This window comes from Cricetulus griseus (genome assembly GCF_003668045.3).
Source record: "Cricetulus griseus strain 17A/GY chromosome 1 unlocalized genomic scaffold, alternate assembly CriGri-PICRH-1.0 chr1_0, whole genome shotgun sequence".
Classification (NCBI taxonomy): domain Eukaryota; kingdom Metazoa; phylum Chordata; class Mammalia; order Rodentia; family Cricetidae; genus Cricetulus; species Cricetulus griseus.
In genome coordinates this window covers 239,753,231-239,775,837 of record NW_023276806.1, presented here as the reverse complement: position 1 = coordinate 239,775,837, position 22,607 = coordinate 239,753,231, and the positions used below count along the sequence as shown (strand labels likewise).

Below are 22,607 nucleotides of genomic sequence, written 5' to 3'. Positions count from 1 at the left end.
ATTTTATGATTGAGGTTTTTCAAGTTCCTTGTATATTCTTTATTTAACCCCCCTTTCAGATAAATAGTTTATAGGTGTTTTCTCTGTTTCTGTTGGTTGTTTGCTATGCAGAAATTTAAAGCTTGATACAATCTTGTCGACTTCAGGTCTTGTTGCTATTAGAGTCATATCCTGAACTTTATTTGCCTAGAACAATGCTGTTCTTCTTCTGTAGACAGTCATGGGAGTGAACTCCATGTATAGAGACCTAGGAGACATGCTAAAGCTTGTCTACCTTGAACTCACTTTCTCCAGTGTAGAACCTGCTTAAGTCTGGGGCATTTTCCATGTATGAAACCTGTCAACTTGGAGCGAAGAGCATCATGGTCCAATATATCATTTCTCTTATCTTCTGTTTTTCTCCTCTCTGGGGTCCAGGGAATCATCATAACCTCTACCTAGTTCTGAAGTATTCTAGAAAAGTATCATACAGGTTTGTAGGTTTTTTTTTTTTTTTTTTTTTTTTTTTTTTTTTACATTTTCTGGGCTCCAACATTTGCTGATGTAATTCTCTTAAACCCACTCTTGAGAAATTGTTCCTACTTACTCTTTAGATTTAGCTAAAGACTAAAGAAGCAGCCCTCTCCCACTTTCGGGGGACTCACCTCAAAGATGTTACATATAATTTTGCACTTTTAAGAAGATTCCAGACAGCAAAAATGACCTCACTCTTCTAAAAATCTAGAAGCCAAATTAGTTTATACACACAGGGGAGCAAGGTATCTTCACTTCTAATCTGGATTCCTAAGTACAGCATTAAGATAAAATTAACATGACAATAAATTTCACATTGTGTAACATTCCAGTGGGTGGCAATTGGGAGGTGCTAGGCAGGACCCTGCTTTACTAAGTGCCTTGCTTTACTGTACTGTTGTAGCATTTAAAGAATGAAAACAGTTTAAATTGCATCCCCCCCCCACTACTACCACCAAGGAAGAGATTTCTAACAACACTCATGAAATGGTACATAACTTCCAATAATCAGAATGTTTCTGCTTCAGGAATAAATGAACCATAACTGGTTTATTTTTTGTTTGTTTGTTATTTAGAGCCACTACAATCTGCTTATCGTGACACCAAAAAGAGCATTGGACTCATCTTTGTTTTGCGGATTCAGTGTTGTAGTTCAAGTTGAGTATTTTAAACAGATACTGGAGTTGAGAAGTGAGACTAAGGCATCAATTATAGAATGATTCTATGTAAATAATTATACAGAATGAATGGTAGTGTGCAAGTGATACATGAATATATTTCACGGAAATGAAGCCAATGAAGTCATTATTTCAACAGTCATGTATATACAATTAAAATGAAGCAGAACACTAACTACATGTTTTCTTTTAAAGCACCACACAAATTAAATAAAAACATTCAATTTTTTACAAGTAGCTTATTTACTAAGTTGTACTATTTCAGTAGCTATCATCTAAGCAGCACAATCCCTTTATGTTGATTGGGAAGAATATATTATACTTTCAAAATGCTGCAATCATTTGTTTCCTAGTTTCAATAAACTTTTTACATATATTAACAGTGAAAACATTTAAATGCAATATTTGTTTGGGTCTCACAGAGTGTAAAATGTCTGCAAACATGTATATGCAAAATCCTGCATTTTCTCATTCAATACTCAATAATTTAGAGACATAGACATTTTAGTTGATCATTTAAAGAAACCAAGACTTAGCCACACCAAGGAGTGTGGTCAAGGGTGCTCAGAGTCAATCACAGCAAATTCTATGTCAATTCTTTAACTCCAAACTGCTTGCTCATTCCATTCCATTGTGTAGGATTTTCTGAACAAGATATAAGAATAAAAAATATGTAACTTGCAAAGCGTCTTTGATACTTCAAGTGGTTTGCATGGTTTTTCTTTTCACACTTTTTCAAACTTTTCTTTGAAGGACTCAACCAATTGTTCAAATGCTAAAACAACGTTGTCCTCTTCATTTTCGCACAGTTCACGCAAGGAGACACTACAAATAGAAGTATACACATATATATATTATTAGTCAACTAAATGGCATTGAGTATTGTTTAAAAATACTGTCCTGAAAAGATGAAATAGTACTATCAAATTATAAGAAATATTAATAAGAAACAAGTTTATTAACCAAATTATGTATATACAAAAAAGAAAAAAGAAATGGGAAAATATGACAAGGTGTTCCATGCAGTGTCTTTATTAACAAAGGGTGAGTAAAAGGCTACCAAATTCTATATCATTTGGTCCTTGCTCCCTTCGGTAGCATAGCACAAATTTCTTTTATTTTTTCTGCATGTCTCATGGACATATTTGTGTTTTCTGTGCTGCTGTATCCAGAATATACTGTAATCCACTATGGAGAAGAAAGCCTCCTTTCTCTAGGTAGGTGAGGAAAAAATGAATGTGAGACGTGATCGGTAGAATAATGGTCCTCATCCAATTCAGATGTCCTCCCCAAATCCTCACAAACCTATAATCACTTTAGGCCCCATGGCAAAGGGCAATCACCATCACAGATGAAGCCCCAGATGACAGCTCATTCTGAACTCAGGTAGTTATGCTGGATTCTCTAGGTAGAATGGAATTCTATAAAAGTGCTCCTGGGTGTGAGGAAGGAGAGACTAATGTCATTGGAGTGAAATGTGGACATCTGATATGCAATCTCAGCTCTCTCTACCGAACATCCTTGGCCTCAAAGTCAGAAGGAAATGGTAAGCAGGTGACCTCTAAAAGTTGCGAAATAGCTAAGCATCTAGATGCTTAATTTTACCCAGTGGGACATACTTTTGACTTCCGACTTCCAGAATGGTAAGATGATACATTAATATAGGTTTATGTCATTATGTGATAATTCGTTACATCAGCATTAAGAAACTCATGTACAGGCATGAAGAAAGGAAGAAGAATCATAGAACTGAACAGTTCACAGTTAGTAGCCCTGGTTGAAATCAAGTACAATCTGACATCTTAGTTGCTGTTCATTGTTTAGTGTTTTGTCCCAACTAGAGATCCATCTTCCCCAGGTCTTTATTGATCTACCACCAAAAATGAAATATCCATCTGCAACATTAATTCCTCCCCCAGTTACAGACTAATCATTGTTATTATGTCCTCTGATAGATGTCCACAACAAACATAAATTCTAACTCACTGTTTTGTGTACTTCCCCACAAATGTCATATAGTGCGTGTGTGTGTGTGTGTGTGTGTGTGTGTGTGTGTGTGTGTGAGAGAGAGAGAGAGAGAGAGAGAGAGAGAGAGAGAGAGAGAGAGAGATTAACAATTTAAACCTTGGTCAACATGACCTACTATATTCTTCAGTATTAATAACTTCAGTATTAATGTTTCAATTATAGGTATTTGTCAAGTTAATATTCTGAATTATTATTTCTGTTTCCTTAATTCAGGCCATCATTCATTTCTGACCACCCTTACTGTTACAGACATTGAGACAATCTGACATATCTCTACCATATATATCTGACATATCTCTACCATGTATACAGGCTGTAGATACATGCCACACTCAGTCCTATTGCCCTGTCTTCATGATACTCAAAATATGTAGCCAAAATTCTAAAATCTAACATTGAATTATCTTCCTGAAGCCGACTCAAATTTCCCTGGAACCATAAGCCAAAATAAGTGCTTTTCCCTGTAAGTTGCCTTGTTCATGTTGTTTTATCACAGCCATAGAATATTAACTAATACAAGGACTGTAAGGTTTGTTTTTTTTTCCAAAAGGCTAGTAATAGATTTAACAATCCTTGTACCTCAAATTTTTGAAAGTGTCTCAAAACAATAACACCCACACTGGTTAGATGAATGAATGAATGTTTATTTTTCTTAAGCCTGGATTTGGACACAGCTCTAGTATCTCTGGGGGCTTTTGTACTGTTCTTAAGGTTATACCTTGGGTAACTAGAAGCCACCTTGCATAGAGATGCTATAGATCTGTGGTATCTTGCATATCATATATTTACATTGTGTTTCAAAACAGTAGCAAATTTCCAGTTCTGAAGTAGCAATAAGATAATTTGGTGCTTGGGGGGTCATCATATCAGGAGGATATGAGGTTGCATTCCCTTCTGCTCTTGTATGTACCAAATTCACTCTGTGCATATAAAAAGTCCATATAGGCCTAATTCAGCTCTAATAAAGGAAATGAAACAAAGAAATGCTTATTAAGGAAGCAATAATGATGAGATTTATGGTCACTGTGATAAAATAAAGAGCCACTGTTAAAATGCTTAAATGAATTTAGATTTGAGGGGTTACGATGATGCTCAGTTAACTAGGTAACATTATATGGCCATGGAGCCTAAGGATGGGGTGCTCACATAAAGTTTGATATTGCTTGTGATTAACTGGGCTTTGTTGCAGATCAAAACAGGAAATGACTATGCATTGACAGTCAGACAAACCCTGAAGAAAATTATAGGTTATAGAAAGATATTCAAGAGCAATCACATGCTGTAACCCAGAAGCCTGACAGCACCTCAGAAACATCATGTATTTAACATGATTTTGCAATGGGGATCATTGACAATATTAGGATCTGAGATCAGTGATTCCCTGGAATAGTTTTCTTGAGTCTGAGACTCTATTTGGATGGACCTTAAAATTCTATGGAATTAATTACAATACCATGAGTTTTGGTGGGGATGGAGAACTCTACAAACCCTCTGGGAAGTTGAAATATGCGGTATCTAACAGGCTCAATGACACCTGCATCATGAAAAAAATCTCAATATTTTCAAATTATAAATAAATTTCAAAAAAATAGGAAAGTAATATTTAAGCATATAACATACCTGATAGATTTAATGGTAAGGAAAAAATCTTTCAACAAATGGTAAGCTTCCCCTTGATGTATTCTAAACAACAGAAAAACTGAAATTAATTACACAAAATTATTTACAATTATTGTTTACACCAATAAAGTCCATCTGTCTTAGCCATAATCACAGCTGATTGATTGTTAGTTTGTTTTGGTGTTTTGGGGAGCTTGTTTGTTTTTGTTTTTTTTACAATGGGTGGCTCATAATTGATCAAAGTGGTGAGAGTAAGTGACTATGAGCACTAATATATATTTGGAACATCTATGTCACCCCACCAATGCAGGACATCACAGAAGAGGACACAAAAAGAAATAAGAGATGGATATGAGGGGAGTGTCATGAAATGCAGTCTTCTGGGCATGGCATGATTCATGAACTCACAGCAGCTAAGTTTGCCTGCATAAGACTGTGACCATTAACATTCAGTCATGGATGAGAGATGGGTTCATAGACAACTAGTTTCCCAAGGGAGGAACAGGGCTCTATGAGCTGAAGAAAGGAGAAGCATTTATCTTTAGTATTGTAGTCACAGGTGAGTCTCTGTGTTCCACACCCACAGGTGCCCCTGGTAAAACTTAGTGAGTCCCAAAACAAAAGCAAAACAAAATTCAAAGATACAAAAATGGGAGGCTGATTTTCTGGGTTTAAAGGATACAATTGAGAAGATATACAGAAATGTGGGGGTGGGGTGGTAGTCATAACGGCTTCTATTCAGATATGAAATTATCAATGGATAAGTTTTAAAAACAAACAAAATATAATCTGCTAATGTAAAAGCTATTTTATTCACATTAATAAATCAGGTTCAATAGACAAGAGTGTTCCAGGTTTCTGAGGACTAGCAAAACTTTTCATACCTTAACATAATAAGGATTGCTCAATTTTTATGTCAACTGTACATTTAATTCCTTAGTGTATTTGCCCCTAGATGTATGTGTTTAGCACTTGGGCCAATATCTCCCTGCTTAGAGATATTTCTCTGAATATTTCACTGCATTTGAATATCTAATATGCTTGGCATGACTAGTTGTTTCTTGAAATTATCAAGAGAGAAGATGCCAATTGATCTGGTCAAATTCACAAGGGATTCATCCTTACAGAAGTCCAGTGCATATGTGTTAAATGGCAGTTTTCTTCCATGGCTGTCCAACTTTTGGGGCCAGAACACTGTGTCCACAGCAATTGTATGCAGAGTGGCCTAAACAATTATCAGTCCTGCTTATACTTATAGAAATGGCTTCCCTGGCAACAAACTAAAATAATTGTCTCAGAACCGGATATGTAAATTAGATACTTTATATTCTTTCAGGCATTAAGCAACACCAGGTTGATATTAGTCATAAAATACCAATTAGCCTAGGTAGAACTGTAACATAAAGATATACCCAAATATTGACAAAGAGATACATTTAGAATATATATTTAGGCCAAGTGAGTTGGCCTAAATGCCAAATTTTTGCTGACAAACTAGAAATAAAAAATAGTATAGAGTATATCATCATCTTTTCCATCAGTCTGAAAGTGAAAAGGTAATATGCTTGGCAGGGCTTATGATTTCTTGTTATTTTTTCCCAAGAAATTATTTTTATTAGTTCAAATTAGAAACAAGCCTGCTATGCATGTCAATCCCTTCTCCCTCTCTCTCCCCTCCCCCAGCCCCCAGCAGCCCTCCACCTCTTCTTTCTTGTTATTATCAGGAGAGAGCATACCCATTGTCCTGTACTAATCCCACAAGGGACCCATGCTTATAGAAGTCAAGTGCATATGCATTAAGTGGCATTTTTCTTCCTGTATTATCGAATCTGTGTGGCCACAGCACTGGGGCTTGACAGTGATTAACAGCAATTGTGTGCAGAACGACCTAAAAAAGATAGAATTTTTGAATGGTTATTCACATGGACAGAAGGCCTGTGGCTTAGAACATGCAGCCAATTCATCCTCAGCAATGATTTTCAAGAGCACTCTGTTGGTAGAAGAGAAGATGCCTGCTGCACACACCGAGACAGTGCATCCGAGGCCATGGCTTAGCTTTCCCTGTGAAGAGGACCACCCCCACCGCATGATGACGGAAAACCCACCAGTCTTGCAGGAATAGAGCAGACTGACTAGGAAAGTAAAGATAATTGAGAAATTTTAAAGTCTCTTTAACAATCCTAAGAATACCTTTGCAAATGGGGTTTCAGAGAGCAGGAGGCCTGCATATCACTAGAGAATATTCAACTGAACAAGTACAGTGATCTTCAGAATCAACACCAGAATAAAAAGAGTGGAGAGAGGATAGGACAAAAACAATAAAAAAGGAAGAAAGCAAATAAGTAGTTTTCTGTGTCTGTTCATTTTGCAAACTCTGTCTCATGTGACCAACAGGAGTTCTGATACAGTGCTAGAGATGCTATAAATTGGCCCAAGTACATTCTAAAATGTAGTTGTTTCTTTTGTTTGCTTTTTACTTACTCTTTGCTCTTTAGGGGCCTGCAACCCAGCTCCCAAATAAAACACAAAGAGCTTATTCTTACTTATGGATGTCAGGTCTTAGCTTGACTTATTTCTAACCAGCTTTTCTTAGCTTCAATTACCCTATCTATATTTTGTCTCTGAGCTTTTACCCTTTTCTGTTTCTGTATACCTTTCTTTACTTCTTATCATGGCTTGTTGTGTAGCTGTGTTGCTGATCCCTGGAGTCCTCCTCCTTATTCTGCTCCTCGATCTCTCTCCTCAGATTTCTCCTCCTATGTGTTCTCTCTGCCTGCCAGCCCCTCCTATCCTTTCTCCTGCCTCACTTTTGGCCATTCAGCTCTTTATTAGCCCAATCAGGTGTTTTAGACAGGCAAAGTAGCACAGCTTCACAGAGTTAAACAAATGCAACATAATATAATACAACACATCTTTGCATCATTAAACAAATGTTCTACCGCATAAACAAATGTAACACATCTTTAATATTCCATAGCACTAGAGCGGGAGTTATGGGTAGTAGACATTAACATTTTACTATTTCTATTTTCTTATGACCCAGACAATCTACACCCAAGAGAAAATTGCACACATTCAGCAGACATTAATACCAACCCTGTTTGTAGTAAGAGAGAACTAAAAACAGAGCAAACATCGACAGAAGGCAGAATAATGCATAGTGTTATATTATGAAGTATTACAGTGTGTGGAAAATAAACCAGAGCTTCATGTCAAAACATGTATGAATCGTTCAGACATAAAACTAAACACAGGAAAAGATACTCTCAGGGGAATATGTAGGGAACAGTAAGCCATGCCTGTTAGAGGCTGGCTACAGGTGTGCCTGACCATGCCTGTCAGGACTTGGTCAAGGTGAGGTCAGGATGATGTGGGAGGGGGTCTTAAGGGACAGCAAAGCACATGGGAGCCCTTCTCTCTGGCCTGGCTTCCTTGCTGCCCCTGGCATGCTCTGGCTTGCGTTTGGCTGGTATTTATCTGAATAAAGATATCTTAAACATATGGACAACAGATTGGATCTCGTTATAAGTGGCGCCCTGAAATCCACAGCCCATTCTGCCTTCCTGCGGCTTCCTACGAGCCTGCTGGGCACAGCCCAGAAGCTGAGTGACACGAGAACCATAGGATACCACTGCATTACAAGGTCTCCTCTTTGCTCCGACCCACCTGTGTGCATAACCTAAAACAGTGAGTTAAACCTTCTCACCCTGTAGCCCATCTCTCCAGCCCCAGACTCAGTCCCTGCCCACCATCCACCCCACCGGGAGAGTTTAAATCTATCACAGGCCTACGTGGGTTTTATTGCCCCAGGCAGCAATATTGCTGCTGCAGCTGCACGCTAATTTACCGCTAGCCACATGCACTCGACAGCAGCCCTGAACCATCCAGAGAATATCCTGGGATTCTGATGCAGAGGCAAGATATATATTATAGTGGATGTTTCTGCCACATAAAAGAATAAAAATTTAAAGACATATATAGAAAAGATTTCTGATTTGATTTTAAAGGGAAAATTAAGACTTCGTCAATTGACTGGAAAAGATCCAGCAGAAATTATAGTACCTTTAACTAATGAAGAAATTTCCTCTTTATGGAAGGATAATGAATATTGGCAAATAGCTCTTACTGACTTTTTTAGCTACAACTATCCTAAAACAGACAGAATTATATTCATAAAAAGGCAGTCTGGATTCTTCCACATATTGTAAGACAAACTCCCATTTCTGGAGTTCTCACTTTCTACACTGATGCCAACAAATCAGGTAAGGCTGGTTATAAAGCAGGTGAGGTAAGTAAAGTAGTTCAAAGTCGGTATACATCTGTACAGAAGGCAGAATTATATGCAATTCTCATGGTGCTTATGGATTTTACAGAACCTCTTAATATAGTTACTAATTCCCAATATGCAGAGAGAGTTGTCTTATACATTGAGACTGCAGAATTCATTACTAATAATAAGAATTAACCTTATTGTTTTTACAATTACAGGAAACAATCAGAAACAGAAGCAATCCTCTATACATTACGCATATCAGATCCCATATGGGTCTTCCAGGCCCACTAGCACAAGGCAATGACGAGATTGATTGTTTATTTAATTGGTAGTGTGCTAGAAGCCTCAGAATTTCATAAAAGAAAAATAATGTAAATAGCAAAGGTTTAAAAAAGGACTTCTCCATCACTTGGCAACAAGCCAAGGAGATAGTGAGAAACTGTCCTACTTGTTCTTTTTATAACCAAACTCCACTGCCAGCAGGCTGTAATCCTAAGGGCATTCAGAGAAATGAGATCTAGCAGATGCATGTCTTTCACTTTACAGAATTTGGAAATTTGAAATGTGTGCATCATACTGTTGACACATTCTCAGGGTTCTAATGGGCTACTGCTCTCAACTCTGAAAAAGCTGGTTCTGTTATTACATACATTCTAGAGGTGATGGCAGTTATGGGTATACCTGCACAGATAAAAACTGACAATGCTCCAGCATATGTCTCCACAAAAATTGAACAGTTTTTCAAATATTATAACATAAAGCATGTCACAGGTATACTACACAATCCTACAGGACATGCAGTGGTTGAGAGATCTAATAGGATACTTAAGGAGATGCTCCATAGACAGGCTTGTAATTCAACCCCCCCCCCCCAAACATAGGTTGCATAATGCTTTATTGACACTAAACTTTTTTAATGCCAATGACAGAGGCCAAACAGCTGCAGAAAGACACTGGACTATGGAAAAACTGCTGAACTGAATCAACCAGTATACTTCAAAGATGTACTAACCTCGGTATGGAAGCCTGGGCATGTGTTACATTGGGGTAGAGGTTTTGTATTTGTTTCCACAGGGGAAGAAATACTTTGGATACCATCAAAGTTGATCAAGATTGGAGTTGAAAAAGACAAGCCTCTTGACAAGGACGAGTGACAGGTATTTTACTGAGATATTTCTCATAAACTAAATAGAAACCTCCCAAAGGAAAATGAAGTGTTTCGCTTCTATTTTCATAGGAAAAATCATTTCCAGAAATCCAAGAACACTACATGGGTAGATGCTTAAGAAGAGAATGTAGCTATAACCATCAAACAAAAGGAAGGTACCACATGGTAAACTTTTCCAGCTGTCTCTCAAATAACTCTATTTGTCTTTATTTTTCTAGTCCCTATCCAAGTAAATCAATGCTGGATTTAGAGCTGGATTTGGCTTTCTTCCCCTAAAATCCAAGCACGTTGTTTAACTAAACTTTAGAGTTTCTGTATTGTATCAGGAAGCCAATTGATGTAATATAGAACAAGAAAAGAATTTGGCTCTTTCCTTCAAGGTGTACACCGTCTCACAATCATTATTTTTCCATGATTGCCTTTTCCAGCATGCATTCATATACAAGCAAACATTTCTCAACTAACACCTATGTTTGAGTCCCACACAGCCAATGAAGACCCGCCTGATAGCAATCCCTGGATGTTCCAGAAAAGAAATTGGGCCATACCTCCTCAACTGCACTGGATCCAAATTATTTCATTTCAACTGACACTCCGACCAGAGCTTCGAGTACTGACTTCAATCAAGTTGAGGATTTCAACCTAGATCTTCAATCAAGCAAATCCCATCTAACATGGACTGGATATAATCCATTAGAGACTTTCACTATACTAACATTTTCTTCCCACAGGACCCCACAAGGCTATCATCATCCCATTTCAGCAGGAAGTAACTTGGAGGATGCTATGCCCCATCCACCATTATTGTCTATTAGGATAATATAAGCCTAGTTAGGAATAACTTTCCTATTGTTTATGGTTGGGATTGGAAGGAGGTGTTCAGTTTGGACACCTTTTTCAGATGACTTTAGGGTTTAGCTGAAATAGAGATAGCTAGGATATGCAACAGCAGATTATTGTATCTTCTTGTATTTCACCTTTATGATTGTTAATTTTGGATACCTTAATCTGTTAAGTTTTAATCCTCTTTTAAACTAAAAGGGGAATTGTAGGAGACAGTAAGGCATGCCTGTCAGAGGCTGGCTACAGGTATGCCTGACCATGCCTGTCAGGATATGGTGGTCAAGGTGAGGTCAGGATGATGTGGGAGGGGGTCTTAAGGGATGGCAAAGCACATGGGAACCCTTCTCTCTGGCCTATCTGCCTTTCTGTCCCTGGCATGCTCTGGCTTGCATTTGGCTAGTGTTTATCTGAATAAAGATATCTTAACTATACTGGCTACGTATTGGTTCTCATTATAGGAATACAATTAACCATCCCTTCACTGTTGTAAAATAAAGCACAAGCATAAAATAATATTCATTCATGAAAGGAAATCTTTTTATAAGAATTTAGAAATACAGGTATCTTTAGTGGGACAGGAGGAAATGAAATAAAGGAGAGACATGAGTTTTCAGTTCATGGGTGCCCACTATGTGTATTACTCTTTTCATAAGCCTCCCCAAAAGCATTAAAATATAGCATTAAACTGCAATAAATAATACAAGTATGGAGGAAATTAAGGCCTACCAGGCCTAGAGATGAGCCAACCAGGAGTCTTCCTGGCTCTGTCTGAGGTCCTGATTGTGCCTAACCAATGAGTGGTGAGCAAGCAATGCTGCCTGAGGCTTAGCAACAGGCACTGGCAGAGGTCCTGATCATGCTTAGCCAATGAGGAGTGACCATGCAATGTCAATGGATCAGAAGGCCTGGTTGCTGGGAGGGTATATAAGATTTTCCCCAAATAGTCCGCTGTTTCCTTACACCTGATTCCTGGTGTTTGAGCCATTGATGCTGTGCCTTCTCACCCCCTCTCTTGAGGGAGCTGTCGGAAACCAACAACATCTGACACCCGGAACAGAGATTTCTAGCATATGTTTTGAGCTCGCCTGATCAGAGTCTCTTTTTTTGTGTCATGACTGTAATTTGGGGGGTCTAGTCAGCTCCCTCTCCTCACTAGTGGCTCTGGAAAGCACTCCCAAGATGGGGTATTTCAGTGAGAAGGCCCCTCGATGTTGTGTTCTCTCAGTCCCTTTGAGAGGTAAGCATTAGGACCTCCTTTCTTTCCTTCTTTTGTGTTTGTCATGTTTGTCTGCCTGTCTGGGTAAGAAGGCACACAATTTTTTTTCTGTTTTGGTTTGCCTGGTACCCCCACATAAGGGCTAACCACCACCAGGAGGTGGAACCAAGGCTTGGCTCCTAAATGCTGTCCTTCATCCAGGAGACACTGTGTGGGCATATGGCTGTGTCCTGAAAACCCACAGCAGTCCTCCACTAAGTGTAAAACATAAACGTCTGACACAATTTTCCACCCCTGTTGACTGTCATCTTCTGACTGTTGCTCACCTGCTGTCTCCCTCTACAAAATGGGAAACCTCTCCTTTATCTCCACCCCTTCTAGGTCTGATATCTGATATCTCCATGGCATCCAGTGATGAGGAGACAGACAGTTGAAGCCCCGTGAAAGTGGCTAAGGAGAGCTCAGCCATATTTAAGACCACTCGTGCTGCCTCCCTCTCTGTGGTGATGTTACTTATGATTTAGTAAAGCTTGCCTGAGGATTCAGAAAGCAAAGTCAGCCACAAGTTGTAGAGGTCAGGTAGTGGTGGCACACACCTTTAATCCCAGGATTTAGAATTAAGAGGTAGACGGATCTCTGTTAGTTCAAGGCCACACTGACTACACAAAATTGATCCAGTCTGAAAAGAAACAGCCCACACAAAGGTGATCTCAGCACTTTAATCACAGTACTAGGGGGGTGAAAACAGGAGTGATATGGATCGGGGGAGAAAGGAATAAAAGGAGGAGGAGACAGGATCTGAGAGCTTTTGCCTCTGAGGATTCATGGAGACAGGATTGCCATTTCAACTTGGTAGCAGTAAGATCTACTGGCTTGGCTGCCTTGATCCTTGGCAGCTTGAAGTTTGAAGCTAAATATCTAACTCTGGGTTTTTTGTTTTTGTTTTTGTTTTTGTTTTTTTGTCTTTTTCATGTTACACTAGTCATCTCCACTCCTGCCTCTGGACAGTACACTTCTGCTGTAATACCCGTGGAGTGAAGTGTCACATTGTCCACCAGCCCCTGAAGGCATAAATCCCCTTCACTGCAGTATGAATCCCAGCCACTGCAGCCTCTTCCACCTTAGGTCTCAAAGGGTGGCAGAAGTCTTTCTGGTCAACCTATGACAAAATGCTTTTAACCCTTGATGCCCTCACTGGATGAGGTAACTTTGTCTATCCTATCCATCAGGCACAGATTAGCCATCAAGCTTACTACAAACAGGTTTCTGATCTGACCTTCACAGCTCTTAAGGCATGTACCCCTCTGGACCCTTCAGCTTGCTTCTGCGATCTTATTCAACAGCAGGGCAACTTTGTCCTTATTTTCTCACACATGTCAATGAGGTAGTGGAGCAGAGTAGAACCAATAGCCACTAGGAAAACGTTAATAAAACATTTGGTCTGGGAAGGGCTTAATGCCCCAACATGCAATGTGGTCACAGCAGGCAGAAATGAGGACATTCACAAGAGATCTGTACCCTAATAACAGTCCCATTGTTGCCCTCACTGCTTCCTTGGATGCTTCTTGATGACAGGCAGCAAACCAATGTCACCCAAGTGCCCACAAATAGATATACCTTACTGGGGATACAGCAAACCAGGCCTTCTGTGGCATGACTGCCCCTGGGAAAAATCTAGGTCCCCATATCCCAGATGCAATAAGGGATTTCATTGGTCAAAGAATTGTAGATCTGGCCTGCCGAAGTATCTGCCCCTTTAAACTCCAGGCATGGTACTCCTTAGCCCCAACACTAAGAGGACAAAGGGCTCAGCCAGGCCTACAATCACTGGGCATTTCTGCCAAGGAACACACACCTGTCCCCCAGTGGCAGCCACCAGCACCCCTGCTAACCCATGTGCAAGGGTATGCTTGTGTTTTTCCTCAGACTGCCAATATGGGTCCAGGTAAGAGATGTGCCTTGTATCAGCCTGCTTCCACCAAGGAAGGAATAACCCATGATGGGTAATTCATATACTCCCCTTTCTTGCTTTCATTGCCCCCCCAAACAAATTGATTTATTAAGGGCAGAGGTTAAGTCCTTTGAACCATCATTTTTTTTTAAAGTTTGGCATAATATAAAAAGGTTATTTGATCCCTCCTGGATGCTCACATATGCCTTAATTGGTGGGTGGTATTGCTAATGCTTATTCTCTTTAAATGTTTCCTGCAGCAAATTCAACAGCAGTGGGCAGCAACCAAGGCAACTCTTCAGGTGTTATTGGCTCTTAGGCATCCTTCCCCAAGTGCTCTGCAGGGCTATGCATTCCTGGTTATCTGAAATTCAAAAGGCTGCCACCTAACCCACCACCCCCACCCAGGCAGCTCTCCAGAAATGAATACTCTTCAAAGGCTGATAGTCAATGACAGGTAAGCACTTATTGGGCAGGCAAAACCAAGACAGGCACAGCCCAGTCACTGAGCCCTCCTGAGGTGTGGTCAACAAGGCCTGATCAAAGAACTCTGGCTCCCGCCAAATACTCATGTAATAAATAATAAAAGGGTGGTTATGTAGAAATTTAAGGCCTACCAGGCTGAGAGGGTGTGCAAACCTGGAGTCTGCCCAGTGCTGTCAGAAGTCCTGTGTCTAGCCAATGAGGAGAGATCATGAGATGTCAAAGGATAGGAATGGAATACCTGGGTGCTGGGAGGGTATATAAGTATCTCCCCAATGCTAAGTAAAGGAGTCAACTGCTTGCCTTTCTCCTGACTCCTAGTATCTGTGCTGTTGACGCTGTACCTTCTCACCCCCTGCTCCAAGGGAGATGTTAGGATCCAGCAACACAAATAAGTGAAATTTCAAGAGATTACCATATACCCTAATAAAACAAGTTTATATGAAGTGAATTGGGTCAATCAAAAAAGCAAGCTATGATCAAGAAACATGAATCTAAATATCTATCCCATATGAAGGAAATAGAAGCAGACACTATTTTCTAGAACTCCATGGGCAACAAGGGTAAGTGGGAATGAGTTCATGCATACACTTATGTCCCTTCTAATTGATTCTGATATTACAGCAACAAGACACAGACTTTCTAGTTTATTCTCATTGTATCAGTACCCCCTGAATTGCCATGGAAATTCTACATCTAAAAAGGAAGAAAAGGTGATGGTTGAATTTCATAAATCAAGTTAATCACGTAATAAATGGAAAGAGGAGTTATTTGGTATCCTCCTCTCCCTCCTCTTCTTCCTCCACCCCCTTCTCAACTTGAAAGAGAAACAAATTCTAGCATTATCTGAAACTCATTATGTAATAGTCAAATTTGTAGCAGTCTTCCTGTCTTAGAATCTCCAGTGTTGGAATTATGGGCATGACAGTCATTACATCCATCTTGGGAAAGGAAATCATAATGCTTAAAGTTTATTATTTTTTTATGTACTTAACTATGAATCTCTTACATATCCAACTAATCCTTTATAGTCATCCATACAAAATAAAGAAATCTAAACTCCTAAAAATTATTTTTCTTGATATGCCATCGTTGGCTGATCTACATGGGAGGCCTGTACTTTTCTGAAAAGAAAGGTGAAGGAGTTGATGACTGGTGGGGAAGTGGGGGAGGGATTGGGGAGGAACTCGGAGGAGAGGAGGGAGGGAGGGAGGGAGGGAAAACTGTCATCTGTGATCCAGCTGGGAAAATTAACTAATAAACAAAAATGTTTTTCTTACAATGGAAAGTATATTTTTTTAACGTCTATATGTTAGTAATCCACAGCTTCGACAGCAGTCTCTTACAATATACCATTAAGACTGGAGCAAAAGCTCCACAGAGACTAATAATAAACATCACTCTTTACTTACATTATCTGAAACTCCTGGGTGAAGCAAATCCTCGTCAAAGTTTCCAGAGAGACAAACAAATGGTGACACTGCCACCCTTCCTTCCCTGCAGCTCATCAAATGAGACACAAGTGGCGAATCTTCACATTCTTTACCTGCAAATTCTGACCAGAATGAGGTGAGATGATTGCTTTTTGTTGTTGTTCTTTTCATTTTTGTTTGTTTGTTTGAGACAAGGCCTTATTATTATGTATCTTCGGCTGGCCTAGAACACTCTGTGTAAGCCAGACTGATCACAGACATCTCCCTGTCCTCCAGAGATGTCCCTGCCACTGAGTCCTGAATTTAAAGGCAGCCACCACCAGGCCTGGAAGATTCAATTCCTTGTATGAGAGCTAAACCAAGCTAAAATAAAGGGAAGCCATTTTACCTAACAGAGATCATATCACAATGAAGAAAAATTGCTATAACACATACTGAACAGCCAAGCCAGTCTGTAAGGGGATATATCCATTAAATGTTAGCCTGTAGAGTTGGCATCGCTAATGAAAAAACTATGTACTATGCTTTTGATCAGTCAAAAGTTAATTTAAACTCTTATCATTAGAAACTCCCCCCACTGAATTCAGACATGGCCTTTGAATTTTTTCAGATAGTGTTCTCTCCAGGTACTAGAATGCCCAATTTTGCTTAGCTTTCCAGATCTGACAAGATTGGTCATATTCATTGCTTTCTGGTTTGTTTCTGGTTGTTTCATGGTTTCTACATTTATAGTCTAAGAGGGTACACACTCTACTTCCTTGATTTCCCCAACTGGAGATGTTAAGACATAGTGAGCCTCCAACATTTTTCCCTAATCAAAGTTTTCTGTTTATAGTCACTTAGAAGACTTCTGTCTATTGGTTATAAATAAGAACAACAAAATAGAACCATTTCCCTATACACTAAGCCCTACTTCAAGGTATTTACATGAACTAATCATTTAAAACTAATCATTTGAATCTCAATAATACTAAAAAAAATACTATTCTCTATTTCACTGTCCATTGATAATGTCTGTGGCATCACTTGCCTGAATTTCCAGGGTAAGAATTAGCAGTTAGAGGATCTGCCCAAGGTCTATGACAGTCACCATCAAGCCTCTCCTGAAAAGTCCTAACAGAATTCCTCTTGTTTTTCTTGGCTCAGAGACAACCTTGATCTGCTTTCTAGGACTGACTCAAAGTAGCCCTCAATCAAAACAGTTTATTAATGATTCTACTTGGTTTTGGTTTCATTCTCCACTGCCCTTTTAACTGCCAATCACCAATTTCCTTTTTGTTTCTTTTTTATGCTGAAAGAACCAAAGTATTCTAAGGCAAGCTGACTTTTCTATAGTGCCAGCCTTCTAAGATAAAAATGGTAGAGTTGGAGCCCTACCACTGACATGCATCCATAACACCCACATTATATATCGTTGGACAACACTATTACTAAATGTCTCCACACTTACCAATTTTTGACAAGGGGAGTTGATATTCTTGTTTCATGTCAGCTAATCTGGACACAATTAGCAGAAAAGCAGCAAAGTCCATGGTCACTTTCATGTTGTACTCATTCAGTGCCTCATTGAAGTCCTCTGGGAGGTCATCAAGAAACACCTAAAAGCCAAAGAGAGGAGAATACTTTCCATAAAAGCTGAGTATTTGGAACAATGAAGGTAAAAGATCATATAGTATAATTTTATTGTTTTCAGTAAAGCCACTTTTTCTTCTTTACTTGGTTGTACTGAGGTTAATAATTTTTTATTCTTACTTGGATTGGTAAAAATAAATACCCACAACATTTACTCTGATGCTACTTAATCAAAATAACTTTTGTACAAGTAGAAGCATGCCCTCAACTGCCACCAGATCCATGAGTAATTTCAAAGGATCTAGGGACACATTTATACAGAAAAGAAGATAAGCATATTTTCAGGCCTGGAATCAACTGCACCTGATTGAGAGGTTTTGAAACTCACTGTGCTAACACTGTTAATTATTTTTCAACTTGTATGCATGAAAGTGCTGTGTTTCTAATTTTTTTGTAGTTTTGTGATAGAAAACTACGACATAGAAAGAATGTCCACACAGAAAAGACCAAACCTAAGGATAATAGGTATAAAAGAAGGTGAAGAAACCCACCTGAAAGGTGCTGAAAACATACTCAACAAAATCATAGAAGAAAACTTTCCCAACCTAAAGAACGACATGCCAATGAAAGTACATGAAGCTTACAGAACACCAAAAGAGTGGACCACAAAGAAAAGTCCCCACATCACATAATAATCAAAACCCTAAAAAATATAGAATAAAGAAAGACTATTAAGAGCAGCTAAGTAAAAGGGCCAAGTAACAAATAAAAGCAAACCTATCAAAATTAAACCTGAATTCTCCAAAGCCAGAAGGTCCTGGATAGATATTCTACCAACACTAACAGACAACAGATGCCAGTCCGGACTACCCAGCAAAGCATTAAATCACTATAGATGGAGAAAACAAGATATTCCATAAAAAAACCCAGATTTAAACAATACATGGCCACTAATCCAGCCCCACAGAAAGTTCTGGAAAGAAAACTGCAACCCAAGGAAGTTAACTATAACCAGAAAAACATAAGCCATAGATAATCCCACTTTACCAACAGCCAAAAGAAAAAAAGGGTGGAAATCCATACACAATTCTACCACCACCCACAAATCCAAAACAAGCGGGAATGAATAATCAATGGTCATTAATATCCCTCACTATTAATGATCTTAACTCACCTATAAAAAGACACAGGCTAACAGAATGGATGCGAAGACAGAATCCACCCTTCTGTTGCATTAAAGAAACATGCCTCAACTTCAGACAGATATACCTCAAAGTTAAGGGATGGGAAAAGATTTTCCAATCAAAAGGGCCCAAGAAAAAAGCAGGGGTAGCAATCCTAATATCTAACAAACTAGACTTCAAACTAAATTTAATTAAGAGATGAAGGAAGTCATTTCATGTTCATCGCAGGAGAAATCCATCAAGATGAAGTTTCAATTCTGAACATCTAAGCCCCAAATACAAAGGTATTCACATTCATAAAAGAAATATTACTAAAACTCAAATCACACATAAAACCTCACACATTTATAGTGGGAGACTTCACGCCCCTCTCTCACCACTAGATGGGACCACCAGACAGAAACTTAAAAAAGAAACAAAGGAACTAATAGAAGCTATGACCCAATTGGGTTTAACAGACATCTATAGAACATTTCCATCCAAACACAAAAGAATATACCTTCTTCTCAGCACCACTTCTCTAAAATTGACCACATACTCAGCAACATAGACAATTTCAACAGGTACAAAGAATTGGAATAACCCCTTGTATCTTATTGGACCACCATGGTTTAAGGTTAGAATTCAACAACAACACCAATTGCAGAAAACCTACAAACTCATGGAATGTGAACAATGCACAATAGCACCATCCCTGGGTCAAGGAAAAAAAATAAATTAAATAAATTAAAGACTTCCTAGAATTCAATGAGAATGTAGACACAACATACCCAAACTTATGGGACACTTTGAAAGCAGTGCTAAGAGGAAAATTCACAGCACTTAGTGCCCACATGAAGAAACTGGAGAATAGTCACACTAGAGAAATAACAGCACAACTGAAACAGAACAAACAGAAGCAATCTCACCCCAGAGGAGTAGATGCCAGGAAATAATCAAACTAAGGGCTGAAATCAATAAATTAGAAACTAGGAAAACAATTCAAAGAATCAATGAATATGAAGAGTTGGTTCTTTGAAAAAAACAACAAGAAAGAGAAACCTTTATCCAAACTTACCAAACAGCAGAGAGTAAACATGCAAATTAATAAAATCAGAAGTGAAAAGGGGGACACAACAATGAACACTGAGGAAATCCAGAGAATAATCAGGTCATACTTTGAAAACCTGTACTCCTCAAAATTCAAAATCTAAAGGAAATAGACAATTTTCTGAATAGATATCACTTACCAAAATTAAATCAAGAACAGATAAGCAGTTTAAACAGACCTATAACCTCTAAGGAAATAGAAGCAGTCATCAAAAGTCTCCCAACCAAAAAAAAAAAAAAAAAAGCCCAGGGCCAGATGGATTCAGTGCAGAATTCCACCAGAAATTCAAAGAACAGCTAATACCAATTATCCTCAAAGTATTCCACACAATAGAAGCAGAAGGGTCATTGCCAAACTCTTTTTACGAGGCTTCAATAACCATGGTACACAAGTCACACAAAGACACAGCTAAGAAAGACAACTACAGACCAATATCCCTCATGAACATTGATGCAAAAATTCTCAATAAAATACTGGCAAATCAAATACAAGAACACATCAGAGAAATCATCCACCATAATCAAGTAGGCTTCATCCCAAGGATGCAGGGATGGTTCAACATATAAAATTCCATCAATGTAATCCACCATATAAACAGACTGAGGAAAAAACCACGTGATCATCTCACTAGATGCTGAAAAAGCCTTTGACAAAATCCAACACCCCTTCATGATAAAGGTCTTGGAGAGATCAGGGATTACAGGAACATACCTCAACATAATAAAAACAATATTCAGCAAGCCAACAGCCAACATCAAACTAAATGGAGAGAAACTCAATGTGATTACCTAAAATCAAGAACAAGACAAGGCTGGACACTTTTTTCATACCTCTTTAATATTGTACTTGAAGTTCTAGCTAGAGCAATAAGACAACAAAAGGAGATCTACAGGATACAAATTGGAAATGAATAAGTCAAAATTTCACTAGTTGCAGACGATAAGATAGTTCACATAAGTGACCTGAAAAACTCTACCAGGGAACTCCTACAGCTGATAAACACGTTCAGCAAAGTGGCAGGATACAAGAAAAATCTGCATCAAAAAAGTCTGTAGCCCTAGCATATACATAGCATAAATAGACTGAGAAAGAAATCAGAGAAACGAAACCCTTTACAATTGCCACAAACAACATAAAATACCTTTGGGTAGTATTGCAAGAACTTTGAGTCTTTAAAGAAATTAAAGAAGATACCAGAAAATGGAAAGATCTCCCATGCTCTTAGATAAGGAGGATCAACATAGTAAAAATGGCAATCTTGCCAAAAGCAATCTATAGAGTCAATGCAATCCCCACCAAACTCCCAGCACAATTCTTCACAGACCTTGAGAGAACAATTCTCAATTTGTATGGAAAAACAAAAATCCCAGGATAGTCAAAACAATCCTGTACAATAAAGAAACTTCCAGAGGCATCACCATCCCTGACTTTAGAGTGATAGTCCTGCAAACAACTTGGCACAAAAATAGGCAGACTAATGGAATTGAATTGAAAACCCTGATATGGACCCACACACCAATGAACACCTGATTTTTGACAAAGCAAATAGAATTTTACCAATAGAAAAAAGCACCTTCAACAAATGGTGCTGGCACAACTTAATGCTGACATGGAGAAGACTGCAGACAGATCCATTATCCATTGCCATGCACAAAACATAACTCCAAATGGATCAAACACCTCAACAGAAATCCAGCCACACTGAACCTCTTAGAAGAGAAAGTAGGTTGGTATCCTCAAACATATTGGTACAGGAGACCACTTCCTGAACATAACACCAGTAGCACAGTCATTGAGATTGACAATTAATAATTTGTACCTCCTGAAACTGAGAAGTTTATGTAAGGCAAAGGACCCAGTCAACAAGACAAAACGACAGCTCACAGAATGTGTAAAGATATTCACCAAACCCACATCTGACTTTAGAAATCAGTATGGAGATTCCTCAGGAAAACAGGAATCAGTTTACCACAAGATCCAGCAATTCCACTCTTAGGCATATACCCAAAAGATGCACATTCATACAACAAGGACATCTGCTCAACGATGTTCATAGCAGCATTATTTGTAATAGCCAGAACCTGGAAGCAACCTAGATGCCCCTCAACTGAAGAATGGATACAGAAAATGTGGCACATTTACACAATGGAGTATTACTTGGTGGAAAAAAAATAGAATCTTGAAATTCAGAGGCAAATGGATGGAACTAGAAGAAACCATCCTGAGTGTGGTAACCCAGTCACAAAAAGATAAACATGGCATGGACTCACTCATATATGGATTTTAGACATAGAGCAAAGGATTAGCAACCCACAATCCACACCACCAGAGAAGTTAGGAAACAAGGAGGATCTAAGAGAGACATACATGGTCCCTTGGAGAAGGGGAAAGGGACAAGATCTCCTAAGCTGATTGGGAGCATGGAGGGAGAGGAGAGGGAGTTAAGAAAAAGATATGGGGAGCAGAGGAGGGGAGAGGAGAACATGAGAGATCAGGAAGATTTAGTCAGGGGAAGAATAGAGGAAAGCAAGGAAAGAGATACCATAATAGAGGGAG

General features: G+C 38.9%; 1 protein-coding gene across 3 annotated transcripts in view; it reads right to left on the bottom strand.

Moving 5' to 3' along the window:
• Window positions 1–481: 481 nt before the first annotated feature.
• The window catches only part of Ddx60 (DExD/H-box helicase 60), a 126,604-nt gene continuing 104,478 nt past the window's right edge, over window positions 482–22,607 (bottom strand). The window contains exons 35-39 of one of the 3 annotated variants that reach the window (XM_027394067.2): window positions 17,656–17,803; window positions 16,185–16,327; window positions 6,575–6,726; window positions 4,839–4,901; window positions 482–2,015 (exon numbers count right to left, since the gene is read on the bottom strand). In XM_027394067.2, the coding sequence (XP_027249868.1) occupies window positions 1,916–2,015; window positions 4,839–4,901; window positions 6,575–6,726; window positions 16,185–16,327; window positions 17,656–17,803 (606 nt within the window). In that variant the 3' untranslated portion in view covers window positions 482–1,915. The remainder of the gene's footprint in view (window positions 2,016–4,838; window positions 4,902–6,574; window positions 6,727–16,184; window positions 16,328–17,655; window positions 17,804–22,607) is intronic. The other 2 variants (XM_035451032.1, XM_027394068.2) reach the window with 2 other exon arrangements.